The 23,864-nt window shown below is 39.4% G+C and overlaps 2 protein-coding genes across 4 annotated transcripts in view; both read left to right on the top strand.

Annotated features, from left to right (window-relative positions):
* The first annotated feature begins 37 nt into the window (after positions 1-37).
* RAD51AP1 (RAD51 associated protein 1) lies at positions 38-9,988 on the top strand. Of its 2 annotated transcripts, XM_051608113.1 has the most exons (9): positions 38-202; positions 926-975; positions 3,459-3,597; positions 4,400-4,509; positions 4,830-4,904; positions 5,615-5,764; positions 6,892-7,044; positions 8,316-8,462; positions 9,276-9,988. In XM_051608113.1, the coding sequence occupies exons 1-9, from the start codon at positions 96-98 to the stop codon at positions 9,401-9,403; spliced, it is 1,059 nt and encodes a 352-aa protein (XP_051464073.1). In that variant the 5' UTR covers positions 38-95; the 3' UTR covers positions 9,404-9,988. The 2 variants fall into 2 exon arrangements, with proteins under 2 accessions (XP_051464073.1, XP_051464074.1); XM_051608114.1 differs by lacking the exon at positions 4,830-4,904 and having other exon boundaries at positions 39-202.
* An 8,822-nt stretch (positions 9,989-18,810) lies between these two features.
* The window catches only part of DYRK4 (dual specificity tyrosine phosphorylation regulated kinase 4), a 41,411-nt gene continuing 36,357 nt past the window's right edge, over positions 18,811-23,864 (top strand). The window contains exon 1 of one of the 2 annotated variants that reach the window (XM_051608082.1): positions 18,811-18,845. The gene's annotated coding sequence lies outside the window, so the exon portion shown is untranslated. Of the gene's footprint in view, positions 18,846-19,290; positions 19,331-23,864 lie in introns of those variants that run through there. The other variant, XM_051608083.1, reaches the window with a different exon arrangement.

Raw genomic sequence — 23,864 nt, 5'->3', positions numbered from 1 at the left:
ACCCCCCTCCCCCCCCCCCCCCACAGCTTTGTAGCGAATCTGCCGAGCCAGCGCTGGAAGAGGGAGGGAACGGGCCGAGAGCGCCGTTACCGGAGATGGCCTGGCCGGCGCGGCGCTGCGGGAGGCGGTGCGGGAGGCCGTGCGTGGGGCGGTGCGGGAGGCGCTGCGAGCAGGGCGCGGGTGCCGGGGCCCGCCGCTTCGGGTGCGGGCGGTTTCCTAGAAAGCCTGAGCGGGCAGGGCGGCCGGGCCCTCCCGCCCCTCGCCGCGCTGGCGGGGCCCGTCGGGGCTCTGCGCCTGCAGACAGCGCTTCTCCCGTGGCCTGCCCTAGTGCGGGGCTTGAGGAGGGTCCGGCGCAGTGTTCCCTGACCCGTTTCCTTGCTTCGATCGGGGGGGCTTCTACCTGAGGCGGGCAGCGCGGCCGCTGCGCCCCGCGCAGAGCGCTCCCCGGCCGGCGGATCCCCGGCGGATCCCCGGCGGAGGGGTGAGCTCGGAAGAGGTGCCTGTGTCCCCCTCTGGGTCGGAGAACACCCGTCAGCGGCGCCACCTCAGAAACAGACGGGGAGGTGGCGCGCAGAGCAGATTTCAAGTGCCTGAAGGCGACCCAGGCGATAAGTCATTTTAGTTGCACGGTGGTTGCTCTGAGACGGTGTGTACGTGAGGAGGGTCTCCACAACGAGACCAGCAAAAAGCACTTGTCTTAAGATTTTAAAAAATCTCATCCTGATACTGTGTGCAGCAGCGCTGGCTGTACATACATTTGAGCATGCGTTGCAGTTTTTTGTAAAATGGAGACAAACATCAAGTGTTAGCAAGTTCAGATGCTCAATCTGAAAGGATTAATGCGGTATGTTTTGTGTTGTGCGTTTTTTTTTGTTGTTGTTGTTTGTTTTGTTTTGTGTTTGATTTTTTTTTTCCCCCCCCATAGGAACAAGAAAACCGTTGATTATTCTCAATTTGGGGATTTAGGAGATGATGGTAAGTGGGGTATTCTTATACAAAAATGCCAAATGCTACTGGAACCACCCAAAATATCATGAGGTTTTTTGGTGAATTATTTCACTGAGAAGGCTGTTAGTGATTTCACTGAAGTGATCTGGGCACACTATTAAATATTGTAATTCAACAAGAGTATGACGGCTGTAAGACAGAGAATAACAACAGAGTACATTGTGCCTAGCTGCGGGAAAATCTGTTTCCCTGCCTCAGTTTTCAGTGGTAATTGGTTGCTCCATGTCCTCCTGATGATCACAGGGTTGGAAGGGACCTTGAAGATCATCTAGTGGGACACCTCCCAATAGGCCAGGTTGCTCAAAACCCCATCCAGCCTTGACTTGAACACTTCCAAGGAGGAGGTATCTGAAACTTCCCTGGGCAGCCTGTTCCAGTGTCTCACCATCTTCACAGTTAAGAATTTCTACCTAATAGCTAATATAAATCTACCCTCTTCTAGTTTAAAGCCATTACCCCTTGTCCTCTTGCTATGTGCTCTTGTAAAAAGTTCCCCCCCCCCCCCCCAGCTTTCCTGTAGGCCCCCCTCAAGTACTGAAAGGCCACTATGAGATCTGGCTGAAGCCTTCTTTTCAGACTAAAAAATCCCAACTCTCTCAGCCTGTCTGCATAGGAGAGGTGCTTCAGCCCTTGGATCATCTTCATAGCCCTCCTCTGGACTCCCTCCAACAGCTCCATGTCCCTCTTGTGATGAGGGCTCCAGAGCTGGACACTATTCCAGGTACAGTCTCACCAGAGCAGAGTAGAGGGACAGAACCACCTCCCTTGACCTGCTCGTCACACTGATTTTGATGCATCCCAGGACACAGTTGGCTTTCTGGGCTGCAGAGGTGCACGTTGCTGGCTCTTTTTGAGCTTCTCATCAGCCAACGCCCCCAAGTCCTTTTCCTTGGGGCTGTTCTTGATCCATTCTCAGCGCAACCTGTGTTTGTGCTTGGGATTGCCCCAACTCAGGTGCAGGGGACAGTATTGAATGCTTTGCACTAGGTCTGGTAGATGATGTCAGTTGCTCTCATTGTCCACCAATGCTGTGACCCCATTGTAGAAGGCCACTGCATTTGTCTGGCACGATTTGCCCTCTGTGAAGCCATGCTGGTTGCCACCAACCACCTCCACCTTTTCCATGTGCCTTAGCAGAGCCTTCAGGAGGATCTGCTGCATGATCTTGCTTGGCACACAGGTGAGAACAACTGGCCTGTAGTTCCTCGGATCTTTCTTTTTTTTCCTTCTTGAAAATGGGAGTTATGTTTCCCCTTTTCCAGTCAGTGGGAACTTCACCAGACTGCCATGACTTTTCAAATATGATGGAAAGTGGCTTTGCAGCTTTATCCACCTTTTCCCTCAGGAGCTCTAGATGGATCTCATCAGGTCCCGTAGACTTGTGGATTTTCATGTTCTTTAGATAGTCTTAAACTTGCTTTTCTCCTCCAGTGGATGGATCTTCCTTCCCCCAGTCCCTGCCTTTGTCTTCTGCAACCTGGGTGGTGTTGCCAGAGCCCTTACCAGTGAAGACTGAGGCAAAAAATTCATTCAGTACATCAGTCTTCTCCATATCCTACATGACCAGGTTAGGGTATTTGTTTTCACGACAGTCCTCCCTTACTTCTAAGCCCCAATGGGTGTTACACATTGTTCTCACAGAATTTGGTTGCTTTAATGTTTGTGGTTTTGGTTTTTTCTTTCCCATTCTGTTTGCGGGATCCAGGCAACAGTTTGAATTATTGGAAAGGGGAGGCCAAAATTAAATAATTTTGAAGGTCTCACACGAATCATATGGATTAATGCAAATACTTGGGTTAAATGTGATAGATGACTTTTCTTAGCTTGTACAGGATCATTTGTAATATTAAAGAAAACTAAATTTTCAGAAACAATTATCTAAGGTTCTCTATCATATAGAGAATACTGAAGATAATGGTTTTTTCCTTATTTTGCACTATGATATGCAGCATCTTCAGCTGGAAGAAATGCAGTTTTCAGGCCCTCTAATTTTCCTTGAAAATTGGAGAAATGCATTGTATTTGGAAAAGGCAATATAAAAATGGTAGAAAAAGAGGAGGAGCTGACTTTTTTTTTAATAGGGAAACAATTCCCAAAACACCAAGAACCATAATTTAAAGAGTTTTATCATTGATTGCTGTTGACTGTATCAAAAGGTGAACTTCTAGTTCTTAAAAATCTGGTAACACATTGGACATTGAAGTTTTATTGCCATATAGTAATAAAAATTGAAGTAATTTCCTCTTGAATAAAAGTATATGCAAAAGAGATCTTGTTAAATTTTCATTTAAGAATAGTATATTTGTGTTCTTTAGAAATGGAATTAATTTCAGAAAAGGTTATCTTTGTTATATTTTCAGTGTGTGATGAAATTAAATCGGATTACTTCTTTTGGACATATGGAAGAGTATAGGAAACCGCATTAAAGGTTGTTGCTGTTTCCCAAACAGATGAAGACTTTGCGTATATAGCTGCACCTTCAAGCAAAAAATCAAGAACACAGCTCAAGGACCCAAAGAAGGAGAAAAAAGAGAAGCAAAAAAAGCCACTTGAATTGAGTAGTTCACAAAAGCAGACACCTACTAAAAGGTAAGAATTGTTGAAATGTGGTCAATTCCGTGTAAAACTAGATTTCAGTAAAAGTATTTGGTTTGCCTTTTTTTTTCCCCTAGAGCTTTAATAAGCTGAGAATAAACAACTAACATACCAGTGTAATAAAGATCTTCAGCTTTATTGTTATAGTTACAAATCAGGGATAATGTACTTATGCACAGAGACGGGGAAACTTGCTGGAGTTTGGTAGTGAGCTATGTCTTATCTTGTTACAAAACTCCAGCAAGTGGCCTGCACAGGTGCAGAAACAGGTTTATGTGTCTAATCTTATCTTGATATATTTACAGTGCAAAATAATAAAAAATTCGGAGTTACCAGGGGACTCCTAAGACTGAGAAATACACAGACAAGTTTGAATCCTTAAAAAAGAACATATTTAAAGCTTGATAGAAAATATAAAGTCAGTGTCAATGAAAACACAAATCTAATTATTATGGTGGTAGAGTTGTGCACAAATATTACATTTCAGTGTGGTATTCCAAACAAATGTAAGAATCTTTTTCTGTGCTAATTACTCGTTCATATATATAGACACACACACACAATGTTTTCATATCATAATACTTTTAAGTATAGCATACTTTAAATATTAGTGTGTACTTCGTTTAAATCTTTTCAGGCAGAAATATTCATAATATGATATGCTAAAAGTATGTATTGAAATATTAATCTTTTCAGAACTACTGGAATTTTTTAAGTTCAGTGAGTCAGAAATATATCTGTAACACTCATGTAATTGTTTCATCATTTAGCATGTTTTTTGATTTTTTTTTTCCAGGATATCCTTGGATGACAAACTTTATCAAAGAGGTTTAGAAGTTGCCTTAGCCTTATCCCTCAAAGAAAAATCTGCAAATATCCTTGAGGTGCAAAATTCAGAAGAGCAAGGTTATTTTATAGCTCAGTGCAACACTCTTTATATGTAGTGAATTGGAACAGGACTTACTATGTTTTGCAGTGAAATGGATTGAAAGTTGTGTTTTATTTCAAGATTTCATGATAAGGAAATAGGAGTTTTTAAATAGTGCCTGTCTTCTTATGTTCATGGGGTTTTTTGTGGAAAACTTTTTTAAGATCTTGCAAACATAAAGTTTGATTAGAGACAAATAAATTGTTAGCTATTTTAATTTCTTAATATGTTAAATTTTTATAATCTCATTTTTGTATAGTGATATTTTATATTGTTTGTTTTCTGGATCCTAAAACAGGAAAGAATATTGAATCAGAAGATGTACATGGGAGACCTGCTTTTTCCAACTGCAGTGTAGACAGGGAACTTTTATGTAAGATGTTCTCATATTCTTGTTTTTTTCAGAAACAGTGCTTCAAGATACATTTAAGTACCTTATCTCTTCTTTGCTTCCGTTAGTTTCTGTTTTTCACTTATGTGGAAAAAAAGAGTTTATTTAAGACTGAAGAATGAAGTATGCATCAATTATTCTTTAAAAATTTGGTCCCAGTCTTAAAATGGGAAAACCTGTGAATTGCTGAAGGAGATGAGAAAAATGAGTTGGAAAAAGCAACAGATGTGCTGTTTTGAGATGCTGAGTTTATTTACTTCTTCAAGAAGTTACACTTACCCTCCACTCTTCAATGGCTCCATAATGCCCACGCATCAAGTAAACATGATCATTGCTGTGCGACTGAAAATGTTTTCATTTTTCCAGTTTTATTTTGGTCTTCTGTCCTTTCCTCAGCTTGATTGCAGAGAAATATTGGTATCGTATTTTATATATATATATATATATATATATATGATATATATATATATTATGATATATATATATATATCATAACCAGAAAGTACAGTTTGGTCAGTTAAAAGAGTAAAATGAGAATCTCATGAAAGCAAGTGCTGATGATATGCTTCTGTATAGTATACTTCAAAATCACAAAAATATACTCTGGGGACTCAAATACCTGCTTCTTTTTGAGTAGGAGAATATATTTACTGTGAATTTATTTATTATATAGACCTCCTTCTGTTTTCTAGGTCTAAATCAGGTTATGGATGGTGATGAATTTAAGGCTTACTGTAGCCAAAGGACAGCAGCATCTAAAGTTCCAGCACATCAGAAGTTCCTGACCGTTGACAGTGATGATGGAGAGCATGCTACTGACTCTGAGCCAGAGTCTGTACCCAGTAAGTTCTCTATAAAACCCCTCTCCTTAGATGTGTTTTGAATGTCATGCCTTACATTTAGTTTATATTTTTAGTGAAATGCTTCTTGCTTCTACTGTATCTTCCTTCTCCCTGCTTTACCGAAGCATTATCTTTTAATGCTAGTGACATCTCAATTGCACTTTGGCACTAAATCTAAACCCTAGCAATTATTCATACAGTTTCCCTAACTGGAAAAAAAATATACTGCTTCTTTGCATTTGCTGCAGTATATCAGAACAAATTTCTTCTACCCTCTTTGTCCAGCACAGTTTCTTCTCTTTAAAGATCCCCTGTTCACTTTTCCAGTTGTCTGGGGTTTGCATGAAAACTGACTCTGGAGTAGTGTCAGGTGTTAGTGCTTTCAGTACTGGCTTTAAGCTGCTTAAAAAAAATAAATACTTAGCTTCCCCTCTTTCTATCGTCTGATTCTCAACTCTTAGAAAACTGTGCTGTGTCCGATTGGAGGTCAACCTAGCTTCATACTCTGTTTCTGGTAGCAGCCCAATATTGAATGCCTGGCAACTATGATAGACGTCTCTCGTTCATCAATGGCTGACATGTCTGTATCCATTCTTTTATTTCTTACTGCAAAGTTTATTGAAAAATATTTCTAGAATTTTCAGTGAACTAATACAATATCAGGGATATAATTCAGATATTTGTTTGATAGAGAACTATTTTTCATATTTACCAATGTATGGGGTTTTTTAAATAATAAATTTATAAAATCTTTCTTACAGCTGAACTTAGAAACAGTGTTTTTCCACTTTATATAGTAATGACTAAGAATATGTAAAAATCAGAAGCGTTGCCAAATAATTTCATCTTTTTCATCTTGCACACATGGGATGTTGGTAATTCTGCTGTTAAAATAATTATTGTATGCCATTTATACCAGGGCATTCCATATTAAAGTACAGAGCAAGAATTCTGTAAATATTGGAGGCTAATTCTTATTCAGATCAGCATATAAATATATGCAAATTTGTTTTACCATATCCTTAAGATACCCTGGTTCTTTATGTGCAGAGTGTGGTTAGAAGGCTCTGGAATAATAGCAAATTGTATTTCCTGTGAAGAGATTAGATGCTTTTTCTTTGCTGTAGGTGAGGAGTCAGAAGATTCAAATTATAGTGAAGGTGATGATGAAGACTTTGCTATGGAAAAAAAGAAAGCCAAAGGAAATAAAAAGAAAACGAAACAAAAGATGCCATCTGAAAGAGAGAAAAAAAATCCCAAATCTGAGATTAACACTACAGGTAAGTTTGTACTATGCATTTTAAATAGATTTCTTTATTATAAAAGTTACTTTTACTTTCACTGAAGGAATAGATAAATTTGGCTAAAACACTGTGCAGGGTTATGTTGAAAATTACTATATCCAGAGTAAAAGGAGAGTAGAAAAAAAACTGCTGAAACAAAAATATGCCCTATGTTAAATTAACACCCTTTACAATAAAAGCAGACAAAACTGAATAGACAGTTTATTTAATTTTATTTTTTTTCTAGCTTTTATGAAGAGGTTAAATAACAATGATTGATCTGAGGATTTAAAAAAATATATTTAAAACTTGGAGCCTCCTGTTGCAGTTGCATGTATTGATTTTTAATTCAAGGTTAGCTAAAAAATCCTAGTTCTACAAACGACTTGGCAAAAAACATTAAATCTGCATGCCACTCTACTGAGCTCCAAAATGTTCCAGAGCTGCCAGAGAGAGCAGCAGAGCAGACAGAAGCTGAGGGTAGTTAGGAGGGTCAGGAATGCACAGGCCTGGGGATCAACAGTGATGGATGGAGTCCTCTTTGGATGCTGGCCACGAACAGAAGAGAAGGGAAGAAGAAGCAGGAAGGAAGTTCACTTCCATGACCTTACACCAAGTTTATGTACATATATGGAATGGAATACTTTGGTCAATTTTGCTGTCCATCTAGTCCACTCCTCCCTATGGAGGGGCTGCAGATACGACAACTCTTTGGTAGCCTCTGAGGGTGCAGATTCAACAGTGCAGCGAAGTCACCTCCAAGTCCTGGCAATCACATAAACATTCCAGCATTATCAGTCCACTAGCTGGAAAACTTGCTGCTAGTTAAAAGAGCTCACTGAAGGAAAAAAAAAAAAAATCAATAAAAGGAAAATTGGCTTCATCCTGGCTCAAACCAGGACAGTGTTTTAATATCAGGCCTGAATATACACTACGTAATTTAGTCTAAAATTAGGTTTACTTATGACAAGTAATGGTTTGCTTTGTGTAACAGACAGAAGCTTCTTCCCTCTTAGAAATTTGGTATCTGGCAGGTCTTACAAAAGAAATAGTTACACTTCTTATTTTCAAATCAGGATTGAAATTCCAGAGTATAACAGGACTGACAGGTATATACTCTTTAGAAAAATGTGACAATCTAGAAACATGCTCATTATTTCACTCAATGCAGAGAGTCTGTGCTGTACGATGATCTACCATCTTATGCAGCATGATGATGTCTCTGCTAAAGACTGTCTTTCTAAGGTCACTTTTATTTTTCAATTAAGTATCACCTGTAGTGTCTCCTTCCTGGATAATGGAACAAAAATCTGAGCCAACACAAAAAATTATGTCCGATTCTTCAGAACCAGTTGGGAGGCCTTTACATACATCGAGTCCTGTAACAGTCAAGAGGCCTAAATGGATACCACCAGGTAAATGTAAGATTGTAACTATAAGCAGATACATTAGTTGACAAGTATTTAGCAATCTCTCCTGAAAGCAAGCAAACAAATAAACAGTGCTCTGCCCTCTTATAAGGAAACATATTATTTTGATCTTAGATTTAATTTTTTTAAAAGGGAGAAAAAAAAAAAAAAAAAGCTGTTAGTAAAATATTTTCCAGAGCGTGGATGAAATCTTAATCAAGAGATTATCTTGTGGCCATTTCTCTCTTCATAAGAGCTTTATCTCTGGGATGTGCTACATTAGTATCTATTCTAAACAAACAATACTAGAAAAAATTTGGAATGTTATAATTGCTTTAGTAAAACAAATGCTTAGAAGCTTTATATTCTTAAGGTGTTTGAGTATACTGCTGCTGACCCTTGCCTCTTTCTTTGTTCTTCTTTTGCATTTACTTCTCTTCTGTGCATGTTGCTCTCTGTTTGGCTCCTTTCTCTCAGACCTTCTTTTCCCACTTGGAATTGTGTTAAATTGCATTTTTCTGTGGAGCACTTGCAAATGCACAGTACACTGGGGACAGTTTTTATGTGCTAATGGAGTGTGTTCCTGGTTACTTACTACTGTGCACTGTACTTGCTGCATTGGTTCCCAGATAGATTCCTGCTTGAGTATGCTGATTTTCACATGCTTCTGTGGTATGTTGTTCAGAACTCTTTGCAATGTTTTTAGAATACTTTTTTTGTTATGCTGTGAAAACTATAAAAATACAACAGTTACATTATTCTTTTTTTTTTTCCCTCTACACTTCTTACACCTGCATTTTGTTGTACAATTATTTTCAGCTGCATCAGGTAGCAGTAATAACTCTATGAAATATGGTTCTGTTAAGTCACCAACTCAGTGTCTTAGACTTGGCCTCTCCAGACTAGCAAGAGTCAAACCACTGCATCCCAGTGCTACCAGCAGCTAAGTGGTCAGTGACAACGCGCCACACGAAGGAGAAGACTTCAGAAAGTGTTTTGCTTGTAAATGGAAGATGGGCAGATAAAGCTTTGTGGCATTGTCCATCTTAGAGGACTGTTTTTATGTACATGGCTAATACTATCACAAGTTTTTATTCTGCAAAATGCTGGGCATCCTTAAGTGCTACTAAATAATAACATTATTTAGTCGAGGTGACATCTGAGTCACCAGCTTTGTGATGTATTATACTCAGAGGTCTGGGTTTGTAATAATTGGAATTCTCTGATAATCTAAACTCCTGGCATTAAAATAGTCTAGACAGCACTATGTCAGTTAGAGAATTCAATATCTCAAATCTATTCTTAACACAAGTGAAAGTAACAATTTGAACAATTTTTCTTTTAAGAGTGAATGTATCACTCTCTACCCCCTTGGAAAGTTTGTCACCACTCTTTCAAAACCTATTAATGTTTGCATGTCTTACCATGTCAATTTTAATAAATTTTTATGTATTAAAGATATAAGAAATGTTTTTTGGGATGTTGTATTTTAAAAAATAATCAAAATAAAATATTTTGTATAGTACCATTTACCATATGAATTGACTTAATTAAATTTGAAAATAACTTCTAAATTTTGGCTACAGTCCTGCAAATATTTCTGTATGTGCATAATGTTATTGGAAGTCAAGAGCATTAGCCAGACTCAGACGGTGAGGAGTTTGCTTTGCGCGCTTCTTGGTCTGCGTTGAAGACTATGATACCATACATAGTTAGAGGTATTTGTAAAGCATTGAAATGATAGTTACTGAATAACGGGACTGAGCTTTCAAACTTGTTAGTCCACAGTGTAAATAATTTCCTGCCTAAGCATGTTCACTATGTCAGATGACACAGCAGATGTGTTTGGCCCTGTATTACATAAGGGATCTGGTCATGACTGAGTGAATTGCACTAGCAAAGGAAGATATAGCCCTCTTCAGAGTAGTTACACAGACAAAAGCATGGTGCTGCCTAAAGTGAAACAATGGTAAGCCAAAAAACTTCTAAACTATGTAGTACTTAGATTATTAAAATAAGATACTCATAAAAGTGTATTTAGTAAAAACAATGTGCCTATTGCCCTATGAAAGGAATTAGAAGAAATCTGTGGATGAATATCTGTTTATCAGAAACAAGGAACATGGCCATCGTGACATAAAACCTCACATCATCCACATTTTGGATGTCTGACACCTGGCACGAAATCATGTAGCCCAAAGTGGAGTGTGGTCCAGTGAGCAGGGCTAAATGAGTTTAGGAGGAAGGTACATGCCTGCTGTGTCTAGTGCTTGTCTGATTCATTCATGAGTTGTCTTACTTGCTAAAATGGCACACCAAAAAAAACCAGAAGTTTGCCATTGATGAGCTTGAAACTGCTTCCAAGCAAGAGTAAAGCAGAAGCACCCACAGGAAGAAAGGTAGGTATCCAACAGTAATGTTTGTGACAACTAATATGTAATACATAAGTTGTGTTATTCCTCTTCTTGGTTCCCTCTCTTTGTGCTTCCTTAAGTAGCCCCATTCTGAGTTGCACAGTGGATATGCAGCTGGAGCAAAGAGGGAAGCACAGGGCCTTGAGCCCTGGCATGGTTTGTTGCAGCATCCTCATCCATTGCCCCCCTTCAGGAGTCACTAGTTCAGTTCTTTACTTTCCACTAGAAGCATTAATGAACAGCTGTATGGTCCTTCACTGCATTGCAGTCACCAGGTCTCTGTTGAAATTAAAACTGTCATGATGTGTTTTGCTTTTACAATTTTTTCAGGGATAAGTACAGATTTCCTGTGGTTGTGCCTTTTCTTACTACAGGGTTCTTACTATGTAACAATGCAAAGTATTTTCTTAATATGGTACTTCCAGCTTCCTAGAGCTGGAAGATTTAGTAACCCCCTTTCATCTGCCCCCTCATCCCATTTTTTTGGTTCTTCACAAAATGTGCATTTGAGATTTGTGTTCCTCTTTCAAAAATGATGTAATTTTTCAATCTTTCACCTGTGTTAGAACCCCTTCTTAAGTTTGTAAGGGTTTCCAGTTTATGAGGATTTTCCAGTATTTCTATACTTTTTTTTTTTCTGAGTGAAAATTCCACATAGGCAATGAAAAAAGAAAAAGAAAAAAGTAAAAAAAAGTAAGGTCTTTGAAAGGGAATTAGTAAGTGTTTTGGATTGCATATTTCAAAGCTACTCTGAACTTGACCTTAATAAAAGGTATAGCTGGTACGTGCAGATTATTTTTAGAAAACATTACTTTTGTGTTCTAGGTTATTAAAGAACATGGTCAAAAGCAGCCGAATTTTTTTTCTATTAGTAAAAGTTAGTAACAGAGAGGTCTGTGTTATTCCATCTGCTTTCAAACTTGGAAAACTATTTTTTTTTTTACTTAAGAAGAACATTTACAGTTTCCTCATTGCTCTAAATTTTAAAACACCACATAGAATTGTCCAATAGTTTCACAATGGTATGATGTGAAATGCATTATTATTTTGATTTGTGAAGCAATAAGACACTGTACCAGTTTGTATGTCAGAGTTTAGTTTTCACATACTTGCTGGTTTTTGAGGTATGAATAAAAAAAATATTTTTAAAGAATTGACTTCACAATAGTTGAAAGCTGTGTGAACAGTTTGCTTGCTGTACTGATGGGCGTGTAGGTTTGCAACATAGAACAGGGATGCATCACAAAAGCATTCAGATTTCCACCAGCCTGAAGACACTGTGCTCTAAGACTGATACATAGGTCAAGAGTTGAAACCAAGAGGTGAAAATGGCTAAAACATAGGCACATGGCAGTGTAAAATTTCTTTGAATATTCATAAAGCAGATTTATGTACCTCCAGGCATTTAATGTCATCAGTGCATCTCTCACTTCCTATTCTCTGAGTACTGATTATGCCACAAAAATAGAGGAGGAAATTGCCAGACAAACAAGATCAGCAGAAACCTACAAAGTTAAGTGCTGCTGTGTGTCTGGGGACACTGACAGCACCTCTTCACCCTCTGAGCCACAGAGTGGCTCTTTTAGACAATGGTGACTGACTGGGCATTGCACGTGTCTTCATCCATGCATGACAGGTTGCAAATTAATATCAATGCTTTGCCACAGCTACTCCGAAGAACTGGTTTAGCAGTACCTTTAATGCATTAAGGTTTTCACTGTAGAGTTGAGATTCTTCATAATTAATGCAGAGCATTATTTAAAGGATAATTTCCAAATAGGGTATAGGGCGGGAGCAGGAATTGGCCCTCCTGATTTAGTTGGGCACAGGGTATTTGAACAGACCTGGAACAGACATATTTGGAACCTCCAAGCATCTGAATGAATAGAACAGAACTCAATTGGCTACTTCAGTTGGAAGGGGCCTACAGTGATCATGTAGTCCAACTGCCTGACCACTTCAGGGCTGACTAAATTTTTAAGCATGTTAAGGGCATTGTCCAAATGCCTCTGAAATGCTGACAGACACGAGACATCGACCACGTCTAGGAAGTCTGTTCCAGTGTTTGACCATGCTTCTTGGTAAAGAAATGCTTCTAAACCATCCCTGGTGAAGCTCTGAGCCATTCCCACATGTCCTACTGCTGAATACCAGAGAGCAGAGACCAGCACTTTCCTCTACCCCTCCTGAGGAAGCTGTAGAGGGAAATGAGGTCACTCCTCAGCCCCATTTTCTTCAAACGAGATAAACCCTTGGCTGCTAGTCATAGGACATGCACTCCAGTTCTGTCACCAGCTTTGTTGCTCTCCTCTGGATGCATTCAAGGACCTGAAGATCCTTAAATGGTGAGGCCTAGAACTGTACAGTGCTTGAGGTGAGGCCACACCACCTCTAAATAGATTGCAACTGTTGACCCTGCTGTCGACCAGCACCCACAGGTCCCTCTGCGGGGTGCTATACCAATTTATATTTGTGCCCAGCATTAGTCCATCACAGATGCAGAATCGGGTATTTGTTCGTGTTAAGTTTCATGCCATTAATGATTGCCCAATGCTCTAGTCTCTCTAGATTCCTCTGGAAGGCATCTTGTTGCCTTCAAGAGAATTAAAGCTTCTTGTGTGTACATTTTGTCATATTGTTTGAATCTCCCATGTGCAGTAAAATTCTTCCTCAAAATGTTAACCAACTCATGGATGTTGCTTTAGTGTGTTTTTTATCAGTCTGACTTTTTCTTTTGTATTTCTCTGTTTTACCCTCCCGTTTTCTGGTAACATGTCTGAAAAAAAAAAAAAAAAAAAAAAAAAGCAGCATGGGAGAATATAAAAATCGTGCAGCTGAGAAATGAATGCAACTTAACTCATCAGCACTTCTCAGTGAGCAATCACTTCTGTTCTTTAGCATTATCTTGTACAATATGGCAGGTGCAGAGGATGATATGTTTAATATTGCTATGAAATATGAAAAACCATTAGCTACCACTAAGTATTTAGTCAAATAAACATGCTGCTACCATCCTTTTCAATCCATGCCTTTGCGAAACATTAATAGCTTCTCACTAATTTTTGCTTGCAGTTTCATTGTCTGTTTGCTCTCGCTACATTATTAATCATGTTAGCATCATGAGGCAAAAAATCATTATTTCAACTTTCAATATTTCTGAAAAAAAACCGTGAATTTACTTCTGATTGAGAAACTCCCAGCTTGTGAATAGTTCATTATAAGATTCAAAAGGGCTGAGGGCTGAAACCCAGCCTTCATTTTCCTGGTCTGTATTGGTTATTCTTAGATATTCTGTCAATGGGGAATCCTGTATCTTTGGTGTAAATAAATAATAAAGGTGTAATGTAATGCTTATTCAGAGCTATGGGATTCAATAAGGGAAACAAACCTTTTCCCATTGTTATTTTAATAGGAACAATAATGCCTAAATGCCATTTCCTGAGATCAGTTGCATCAGAAATTACATACATGGGCTGCTCTTCCCTACACTGCTCTTTAATTTTTGATGGAGGGGATAGGTTTAAGTTACAAGATGCACCATCTCTAGACAGACGCCATCTTTCTTTCATTTTTGGTCACTTTTGTTGTCTTTACTTGCTTTTGCCGAATGAACTAGTAACAGCATATCAGTGCAAACCACAAAGATGAAAAAACACTGTACACTTCCTGTAATCCTCTTGTGCAGAAACCTGATCTTTGCATTTTAAAACAGTTTGTCCTGCTACTTCAAAGAATTATTGGTCTGTCTCCACTCATGTGTGGCATTGTTCTCTTGAGAGGAAGCCAAAAAGCTATGAAAAAAACAGATTTTATTTGAATTAAGGCTGTTTCTGCTGTGCTGAGTCCTTCACTCTTCACACACCAAATATTCATTATATTCATGTACATTTTAAACAAAAGATTTTGAGCATATGTTGTTCCCATATGTTTGGGATACTGAAAATCTGAAATTTAATTTTCTTAACCTTTTTTTCCCCACCATTAAAAAAAAAATAATAAATTTTTAATTACTTTTGGAGCTAACTCTAATTTCTAAGTTAAAGGTTAGTTTTCCTTAGCCTTAACTGAATATGAGCACAAAAAGACTTGGAGCTTGACTAATTGTCCTTGTGTGGAAAAGATGGGATCTTCATGCTCCTTAGTATATTTAAACATCAATCTAGTATTCAGGCAGATCAATTCCTCTCACCAAATTCTTTTTCTAATTATAGTCCTTTGGGCCAAGGTAAGCATATTTATGGAATCATTAAAAATTTGAAGACTCTGAAGAATAAAGAAATTATCTGAAATATGAGACAGTAGAACTGATCAAACATGAAAGAAAGATTATATTTATGTACTTGGAGATAGACCATAATGTAAACTAGAGCCAAAGATAACAAATTATCTTTCTGTTTCCTTTGTTAAACAGATGAGAGATCTTACTGGAGTATCTCACTTTTTTTTTTTCACTTCCACTAAATCTGTGTAAATCTTCCTTTTATTGTTAGTTTTGCAGGATTCATTAACCAAAAGGATTCTAGAGAGTTATAATCAGGTAGTTCTTTTACAAATGCTTTGTGAAGCCCACCTCAGCAGAAATGTCAGAAGATAGATGCATGTTTCTTTGAATGCAGAAGCTTGTAAGTGTTGAAAATCAACATTAGAGGGCAGTAAATTAAATTATTCTTCCAGTACAGCAGAGGTATATGGTTAACATTTGTATTTGTGAAGTGTACACATATCAAAGAGTTGGATGACAAGTGAGTACCAGAGGATGTAAACAAAAATAATGCACTACAGTGAAATTAAGAAAAAAAGATAAAAACAAGACAGTGAAACTACGAGGTGGTAGTGGCCAGTGTCATTAACTGTTCCTCAGGTCTGCTGCAGATTCTTCGAGCGTATATGGTATTTTGGCAGAAGGCAAAGAAAGAATGCAGACATTCAGGTATCTATACTGTGTTGGTATCAGCAGTGACTGGTGCTTCTCAGTTATCAACAGCCTAGCATTTGATTATCCAGTGGCAGTGAGTCTTAGAATTCTAAATGAGATTCAAGTCTAATTTCCATAGAAAACAAATATACACCTATTTGAAGGTAATTTTTTTCTGTATTTTATGTCTTTGATTCCTTGAACACAGGTGTTTTATAAAAAATGCAATTATGACTTAATAAATAAAATATTACATTTCATTAGAGTACTAGTACCCTGATGTTTTTTGCAGCTTTGAACATGACAGAGAAAAAAAGGTATTCTAATTTCCAACTATCTATTTTAATTGAAACTATCTAGCATAGAAAAGCAAATTGAAATTTAACATGCATTAATTATTTTACCTTTTGTCAAAGTATATCAATGACACAGTTTTACTCTAATACATTTTCATAGATGAAGTAATAATGCATAGTAGGCATTTCCTGCATTATTTCATTCAGCTGCAAGCTTTAATGTACATTTCATTGCTGCCTCAAGAAGGCACTTCTCCCCTGGTTTTGCCTGTGTTGGATGTTCAGAAGAGCACAGCAGGTGGCTCCCAGTCTCCTTCACAGTCTGGCACTCCATGTTCTTCTGTACATGGCACTTCCTATCCTCCTCTGTGACACAGCCAACATGTTGTGGACCACCTTCTACTGTTGTTGCCCAAAGACTGTCGGAAGTTTTCAAAGATGTGTTGTGTTGATCTGCCTCCTTGATGACTGAAGGGGATTCAGAAGTCTATTGACCAGGGAAACTGCTAACTGTGGGGTCCCTGTGTGAAAGCACAAAGTGACAGTAGTAACAGGAGATTCTCAAATAATCCTCTCATCCCAAAAAAAAATTAAATAAAAAAATTATAAGTTTAGCCTATGGTAGTAAGCCATGGTTTGCCACATGTTACATGACTTGAATTATTAAAAAGGGAATTGGAAGTATTGTTTTGCTGGAGGACTACAAGCAGAGTGATGATCCATATGCAACATGTAGTGTTTTTGTTTGTTTTAAATGACAATGAAAGCTGGGGAATCAGTCAATGAGAGAATTGTGGAGGCAGCAATAGAATGAGATAAAAATTCAGTATTGCAGCTTTTTTTTTCTAAATGATTGTTCCAATCAAATTTGACATAAGGGACAACTTCCACGTATCAGCAGTTTCACAGGTGTCTAAAACACTGACACTGCAGCTGCCTTGGTCTTACTTGAACTCCAGTAGTGACAGTATTCCTGATGTTGTCAGTTCATTTTCAGTAATAAGTCATTAAATGTGGGATACAGAGCTAATTTCACAATATTGTTATGTCTTTTTGGTGCTACTTGTGATTTTACTTTAGCTGGATTACTCAAGTCCTGATTAATTATTCAAATTCTGATTATGTTGATCGTGGACAGTAAAAACAGAATCACTGAATCATTTAGGTTGGAAAAGACTTTTAAGATCAAGTCCAACCCTACTCTGCAATGTTCAGCCCTAACCTATAGCCACAAGCACCACATCTAGATGACTTTTAAACACATCAGTGACACAACCACCCCTCTGGACAGCCTATTCCAATGCCTGACAACCCTTCCAGAGAAAATATTTTTCCTAATGTTCAGCCTAAACCTCTGCTGGTGCAGCTTTAGGCTGTTCCCTCTTGTGCTATCACTATTTATTTATGAGAAGAGACCAGCACCTACTTCTCTACCATGTCCTTTCAGCCTCCTTTTCTTTAGACTAATAGCCTCTGCTTGAGTGTTGACAGTTATTATTTTAATTAGCGTTAGCATTTAGGCACAGATTTAGATCTGTTAATTTAGTCATCCAGTGAACTGATTGCTGGAAATACTAATGCTTGTGTGGACCTTCCTAGTGAATAGCTAAGTCTTATGGAACAAGAAAGGAAAAAACCTTAAGAAACAAGAAGCTAAACAAGTTCCTGCTATATACAACATGATGTATAGTCATTTCAAAATTAAGTAAGAATTAAGAGTTTTAACTTCAGCTAATACATGCTGGGCATCACAGATCTACAGACAAAGGACACAAGCTTTTATTGCTTCCAAATGTATTCACAAGAGAGATAGCATTTCAATATTTAATAAAAGTCCATTTTAAAATAATATAGGGGTGAAAGGTTTTAGGTGGACACAGAATTAACGGGTAAGAGTTATTCACTAGCTATTAAACAGTATATATATTTTTTTATTTATTTATTTTCTCATGACATCTGTCTTTCTCACCTGCTATGGCTGCTTTGGAGACCACAAGCATTTAGGAATTGAAAATATCCATTATGCCACTTTTAAAAATACCAGCAAAAGAGGCTGCAGCTTACTGAGATATTTCTAAACTCCCAGTTTAACATCAGACAGTAATGGCAGTCAAAGCACAACAGAGGTGTTGCCAAGAAAGTGGCTCCATCAGCGTGGCAAGGAAGCATAAACTGACAGCCGCTGCTGAAAAAGTCACTCAAATACCTCCATGACCCTTGCTGCCCTGACCAATTGTCTTTAATTTCAGGGAACATTTCTGCCACAGGACGGTGAACTGGAAGAAGACTGATGCAGGTTAAAACTAAGTTTGAGTTTGCTTTGCTGGTTTAATTTTAACCCGTTCTTTTTTGACCCAGTTTATTGTGGGACTTAATGAACGTGTGTGCTGGCGTGAAGAAGGGGACAGATGAGGATTAAGAATAAATAGCAAAGGGAGAAGCGGACTTCCCATCCTGCTCCCCTAGCTCCTCTAAGGGTTTAACAACGGAACAACCCCTCCCCCTTAGGTTTTAGTTGGTACCTGCCGAAGCCGACCCCCCCTACCCCACGAGCAGTACGCACCTCTGCTCAAAAAGGGAATGAGGACACGGAGTGGGAGGGTTTATACGTGTTGATACTTTATAAACAAAACAGAGATGTACAAATATATAACTATAGTACAAGCCACTGACGAGGTGAAGATTGTTATTAAGAAGATTATGTTAAAAGGAGGCGATTTACAACGCGTCGCAGTTCCCCCCCGTTGGGGTCGCCGTTGTGCGTGTGAGTATGGGGAGCGAATTCTGTAGAGGGAGAAAAGCAGCGAAGGCTTGCGGATGGGGCTCTTAGGCGTTGCAGGTGGCAGCAGCGGCGGCTCCTGGGCTGGAGGGCACAGACACGCTCCGCGGGGCTCCCGAGGGGCGGCGGTCCCGGCTGGGCCCGGCGCTGGGCTCGGCTCGGCTACGGCTGCTGCTGCTGCGGGGCTGCTGCGGGGCTGCTGCTGCTGCTGCTGCTGCTGCTGCTGCTGCGGGGCTGCTGCTGCTGCGGGGCTGCTGCGGGGCTGCTGCTGCTGCTGCGGGGCTGCTGCTGCTGCGGGGCTGCTGCTGCTGCTGCTGCTCCTGGCTCTGCCCGGCGCTGCCCTCGGCTGCAGGCAGGGGTCTCAGCTCTCTGTTCTTGAAAGAACAGTGAGATTTCAGCCTTTACTCCGCCCCTGGGATCCCGCGAAGATCTGGCAGGCCGCAGTGCAATAGTGGGCTCCTAGGCTACCGGTGAGTTCCACTCTCCTTTTTCACAGAGGCAGAAGCCCCCCGTCCCGTGCTGTCCGGTGACTTCTCTTTAGGTTACAGTGAGTTCCAGATGCCCCGTGCATTATCCCATCTGCACGCCAGCCCTGTCCCAGTCAATCCTGAGTCCCGGGGCAGAACAGACCACCCACAGGAAGGGGGGTAGACAGACCCCTTCAGCAAGGAGCCAGCGTCTCGAGTCTGGACGGTTCCGGGTGCCAGAGGCACCGTGCAGGAATGATGGCCATTTAGTCGCCCTTATACGTTGAAATAGTTTTATGTGAGACATATCTTTTTTTGTAGTAAGGGGCATAACCCTTACAGCCCCTTTCTACCCACACTGCTGGTTGAAAATGCTCATGAAACTACGGTGCTCCTGCTGCAGTCTGTCTCAGAATGCATGGAGAGGCACCTGGGACATTTCCTTGTTCTCAGTTGCTCTCAGTCAGGACCTATCCAGAGTGCTGCTATTAATTCTAAATGTCAGTTTGGTGTATGAGAGAGTCATGTTTTTTGACGTGTGTGTTAATTAAACCCATGATGGGGGAGAGCAGACAATAGCAGTGTTGGATATTTACAGTTTCTTCTGCATTTGGCATTTTATCTGTGATAACACATCCCAATAGGACATGATGTGGTGTGAGAACATGACACTGAATTTCAACCAACTCAATTCAGGAAACTCATTCTTAAGAACAACATGATTTAGGTTACCAAGTCCAGAATTTTGAAGTTTGCTTCACAGCCAACTAATTGGTGATCAGCCTTGGTTCAGGAGGCTTTTAGCTAGGTCTTTCGAGGATAATACCCTGTAATAACAAATATAGTAATTTATTTTTTTATTTTTTAATAAATTATTTCCTGGTGATCTTGGAAAAGCCCAGCAGAATTCACTGAATGGACCAATTCTGGGCTGATCAATGGTGGATACCCTAGGCAAAACTGAAAACAAGGCATTGTTGTGTGCTCACTGTTTGACATGTAGAGACCTGCGATCTTATGTAGAGATCTGTGATATTTTGCACTTGGTTGTTTTTTTTTTTTAACAAGATGGGTAATTTCTACTGGCATGCTGGGGTATCTGTGTTTAAGAGGGAGCCAACTGAATGGAATAGTTGCCTTTTAGGGTGGCCGAGCCTCCTCTTCAATGTAGAAGAGTTTGGCTGAGCATGAAATATGCCTTTGTTTAATCAGGTTATGGCAAGAGGACAAAAGTGCCTTTGACAATGAAAACTGTTTTGGTCTCAAATGTAGCGAGACAATAGAATTACACCAATTAAAGGTGCAGAGTTTCTTGCTTCCTGCAGTAGTGTCCTAAGACTTTTGTTAAAATGCCCTTAAGGATTATTAGTTGAAAAATCAGATTTTCTTATTTCCCCATTTACAGTGACAAATCACACTTAGTTATGCTTTGTTATAAGTTTTCAAACTTCAGCATGAACAATTTTGGTAACCTGCTTTATTTCCCAGACCCCCTATTTAAATCCCATAACCTGGAGAGCTCCAAAGGAAATTATTGCATTCTGAAATCTTCTAAGCAGTTTTGGAAATACAGTAAAAGACTAGAGCACCTCATCCATAGAAATTCTATTGAAATTGATGACAATCACTGCATCCAGTGTATAGTGTGCTTGATTATGTGTAACTCTGGCTTTAACAGATATTGGAACATTAAACTTTATATGTAAAGGTTATATAAAGGTTGTATGAGAGTTTTATATAATCTGTAGCCATTAGAATTATTCTACTTGTCCTTGACTACTTCAGCATTCATTTAATTTAGTCACATCTTACATAAAAGGCATCGATTTTCATTAGGACATGATGAATACTGAAGCTCTGTGCCCATGTATATGAAGACCTAGCAGAATAATAATAATAACAACAACAACAACGACCTAGTTCTTTAGTGGTTTTAGGTAGAATTCAAATCTCTTGTAAAAGATGCTCTCTTTGGCTGTATTCACATGGCTGTGCAAAAGTAACCATGGAGCCATTGGAGGTTTTGAAGAGGCAGACCAGCTGGTATGCTTGAGAAAAAGATCCTGAAGTGAACACTTTGGAGCTCATTTTCCTGTCACGTGGATGGGTCTTAGCACTCCTTGCCCTTGCCTGCCTGCCCTCACCCATTCCATCTGCCCTTGTTACAGGTGTTCTGCTTTAAATATTAAAGGTAAACCCCAAAAAAACAGATGACAGAATTGCTGTCACCCCCATCCACCCTCCCAAGGGAAGATAGAAGAGGAATAAAGAAGTTAAGACTTAAACTTTGGAAATTTAAACTAGAAAAAAATTTGCTATAACACAAGGAAAAAGGGTAAAACGTGGGGAAATATCAGGTAAGTATTTATATACAAAACCGATCTTGATGATGGCAGGGATATGGGACAAGCAGGGCTGCTCCAGGGGAGAGACCCACGGCTCCTCCCAGCACCCGATGCAGTTGGATTCTGGAGCAAGCACATGGGAAACTGAAGGAACCAGCAGCAGCCCTGACAGGGGGAAAGGAGCAGGAAGGGAGAAAGGATCAGCTTCTGGCTCTCTTGGCTTTCATAGATTGTGACAGGAAGTGGGCAGGAATACTGACCCTTCCAGCCTTTCAAGGACCCTCTATCAGTGTACAACACCGTGCTGGGGTTTCCCGAACAATAACGAGAGGTCCCTGCAGCCAGTGTTGGGCAGACACCATGGCCCATAGCCTTCTCTAGGAAGGGGAAGGCATGCCCATAAAGCCAAGGCAGATGTGATATTTTCGCTAAGAGCTGGCTGAATTTAGGCTGCTTGCAGAGGAACTGAAACGTGGAGAGCTGCCAGAGTTCCTGGGAACATCTACATTGGCAAGATACAGATATAGCACTGAATAGCTTTGAAACAACGTTTTAAAGAAAAGTCATGGTCTATATGGAATAGATATTCCACCTCTTCCGGATGTGATTGTATAATGAAAATCTGATTCTCCTCATTTCTCACCCCTGTGCTATGTATCTTCATTGGTCCCAGTGAGGTTGTAATAATAAGTAATAATAGAGTGTATTTTCTCTGTGTATGCTTCTGAACTGTGCTGAACTGTGTACACTTCTGAGCATAAGCAAGTTTGTCTCCCTTGAGATCAGCTCCTTCTTCCTTCTCTTTTTTTTTCATTTGCTTTGATTCATTTTTCTTGCCAAAGAAATTTGGAGTCATATTTTTCCAGCTGCTCCTGAGAGAGTGGGAAAAGGTGTTAGTGAAGTGATGTGAAGCATTCTGTCCTCCACACATCACAGCCAGCCTGTTCCTAAGTGGGAACTGTGCCTAACTCCCAAATTTTGATCCCTATCATTCCTGAGACATGTTAACCAGCACTGTGGTACCTCCTCTGTCCACTAATCATGTTTTCTGTGCATCTCTCTGTAAGAGAAAAAGGATTTATGAGAAAAAAAAATTATTTTGTTAACCTGTGATAGGATTTACTACTCTTTTGATTTCATTATTGTACACTCTGTAGTTTCACATGTACAGGGTGTCTTTGACACAGGGTAAGAAGATAAGTGTTATTGTCCAAAGTGTGAGACATGACTGTGGTAACATCATTAAGAAGACAAGTCAGCACAACTTCTGTGTGTATAGTCAGCAGTGATACTGAAATATTAAAGTCACTGAAGTGCTTAAGTTGGAAGACACTTGTTGAGGTAATCTACTTCAACCCTAGTTGTTCTCTGTATGATAATATGTAATGGTTAACAAATTAGTTCTTCTTTGATTCTCCCTAATATTCTGTGTATTTTTATAATGTATATGTATATATATATGTATATATAATTTGTATATGTATATATATAATGTATAATGTACCTGAAGCATTATTAAAATACTAAATATTGAAATGTTTCCCCCAAACAATAGGGAAGTTACTTGGAATGCCACCAGGGCATGATTTCTAACACGTTCCTCCTCTCCAAAGAGAAAGCAAGGCAAATTATATACTTAAAATCTTTTATTTGAATTCGCAGTAGGAAATATTCTTAGGGCCTTTTTGGTACATCTATCTTTAATACAGTGATGTTAATGTATTAAAATTCAGCATATTTACTGAGATTGTGTCAGTACCTGGATCTAGCAAAGATGTTAAGCACTCACCGTTGAAGTACAAAGAACCACTTCCATACTTCAAATTATCTGTGTTCTGAAATAAGCTACTGAATCACTGCCTCAGACTGATAATTAACTCAGGTCACCCCCACAGAGGTGTTGCCATACTCACATGCTATTCAGATCACGGTTGACTGCTTGGATTAATAACAGCAGGTGAAATGCAGACTGCAGCCTAAATCCCAGGAATTTCCCATAGCGTCCAGGCACTGAGAAGTATCTTTTTAGGCCAGTCAGCCAATGAAGAACATCAACACAGAGGTGAATCAAGGAGGTCTTCCAGGCTTGCTCACTCTGCCTTTTGCCAAACACAGTGCTGCCAGGAGCAGGTCTGGGGAAGGACGTGCCTGGTTGGAAGATGCATGCTGGGAAATGGGGAGATCTGGACTGT

The sequence above is a fragment of the Apus apus genome, chromosome 1 (assembly GCF_020740795.1).
Source record: "Apus apus isolate bApuApu2 chromosome 1, bApuApu2.pri.cur, whole genome shotgun sequence".
Lineage (NCBI taxonomy): Eukaryota > Metazoa > Chordata > Aves > Apodiformes > Apodidae > Apus > Apus apus.
This window is presented reverse-complemented; position numbering and strand designations above follow the sequence as displayed.

Excerpts from the sequence above, each read along its gene's own strand:
- RAD51AP1 (XM_051608113.1), top strand. The coding sequence starts at position 96 with ATGGCCTGGCCGGCGCGGCGCTGCGGGAGGCGGTGCGGGAGGCCGTGC. Across the intron at positions 976-3,458 it reads TGGGGATTTAGGAGATGATG|ATGAAGACTTTGCGTATATA; the intron begins GTAAGTGGGGTA and ends TTTCCCAAACAG. Across the intron at positions 7,045-8,315 it reads ATCTGAGATTAACACTACAG|TATCACCTGTAGTGTCTCCT; the intron begins GTAAGTTTGTAC and ends TTTTCAATTAAG.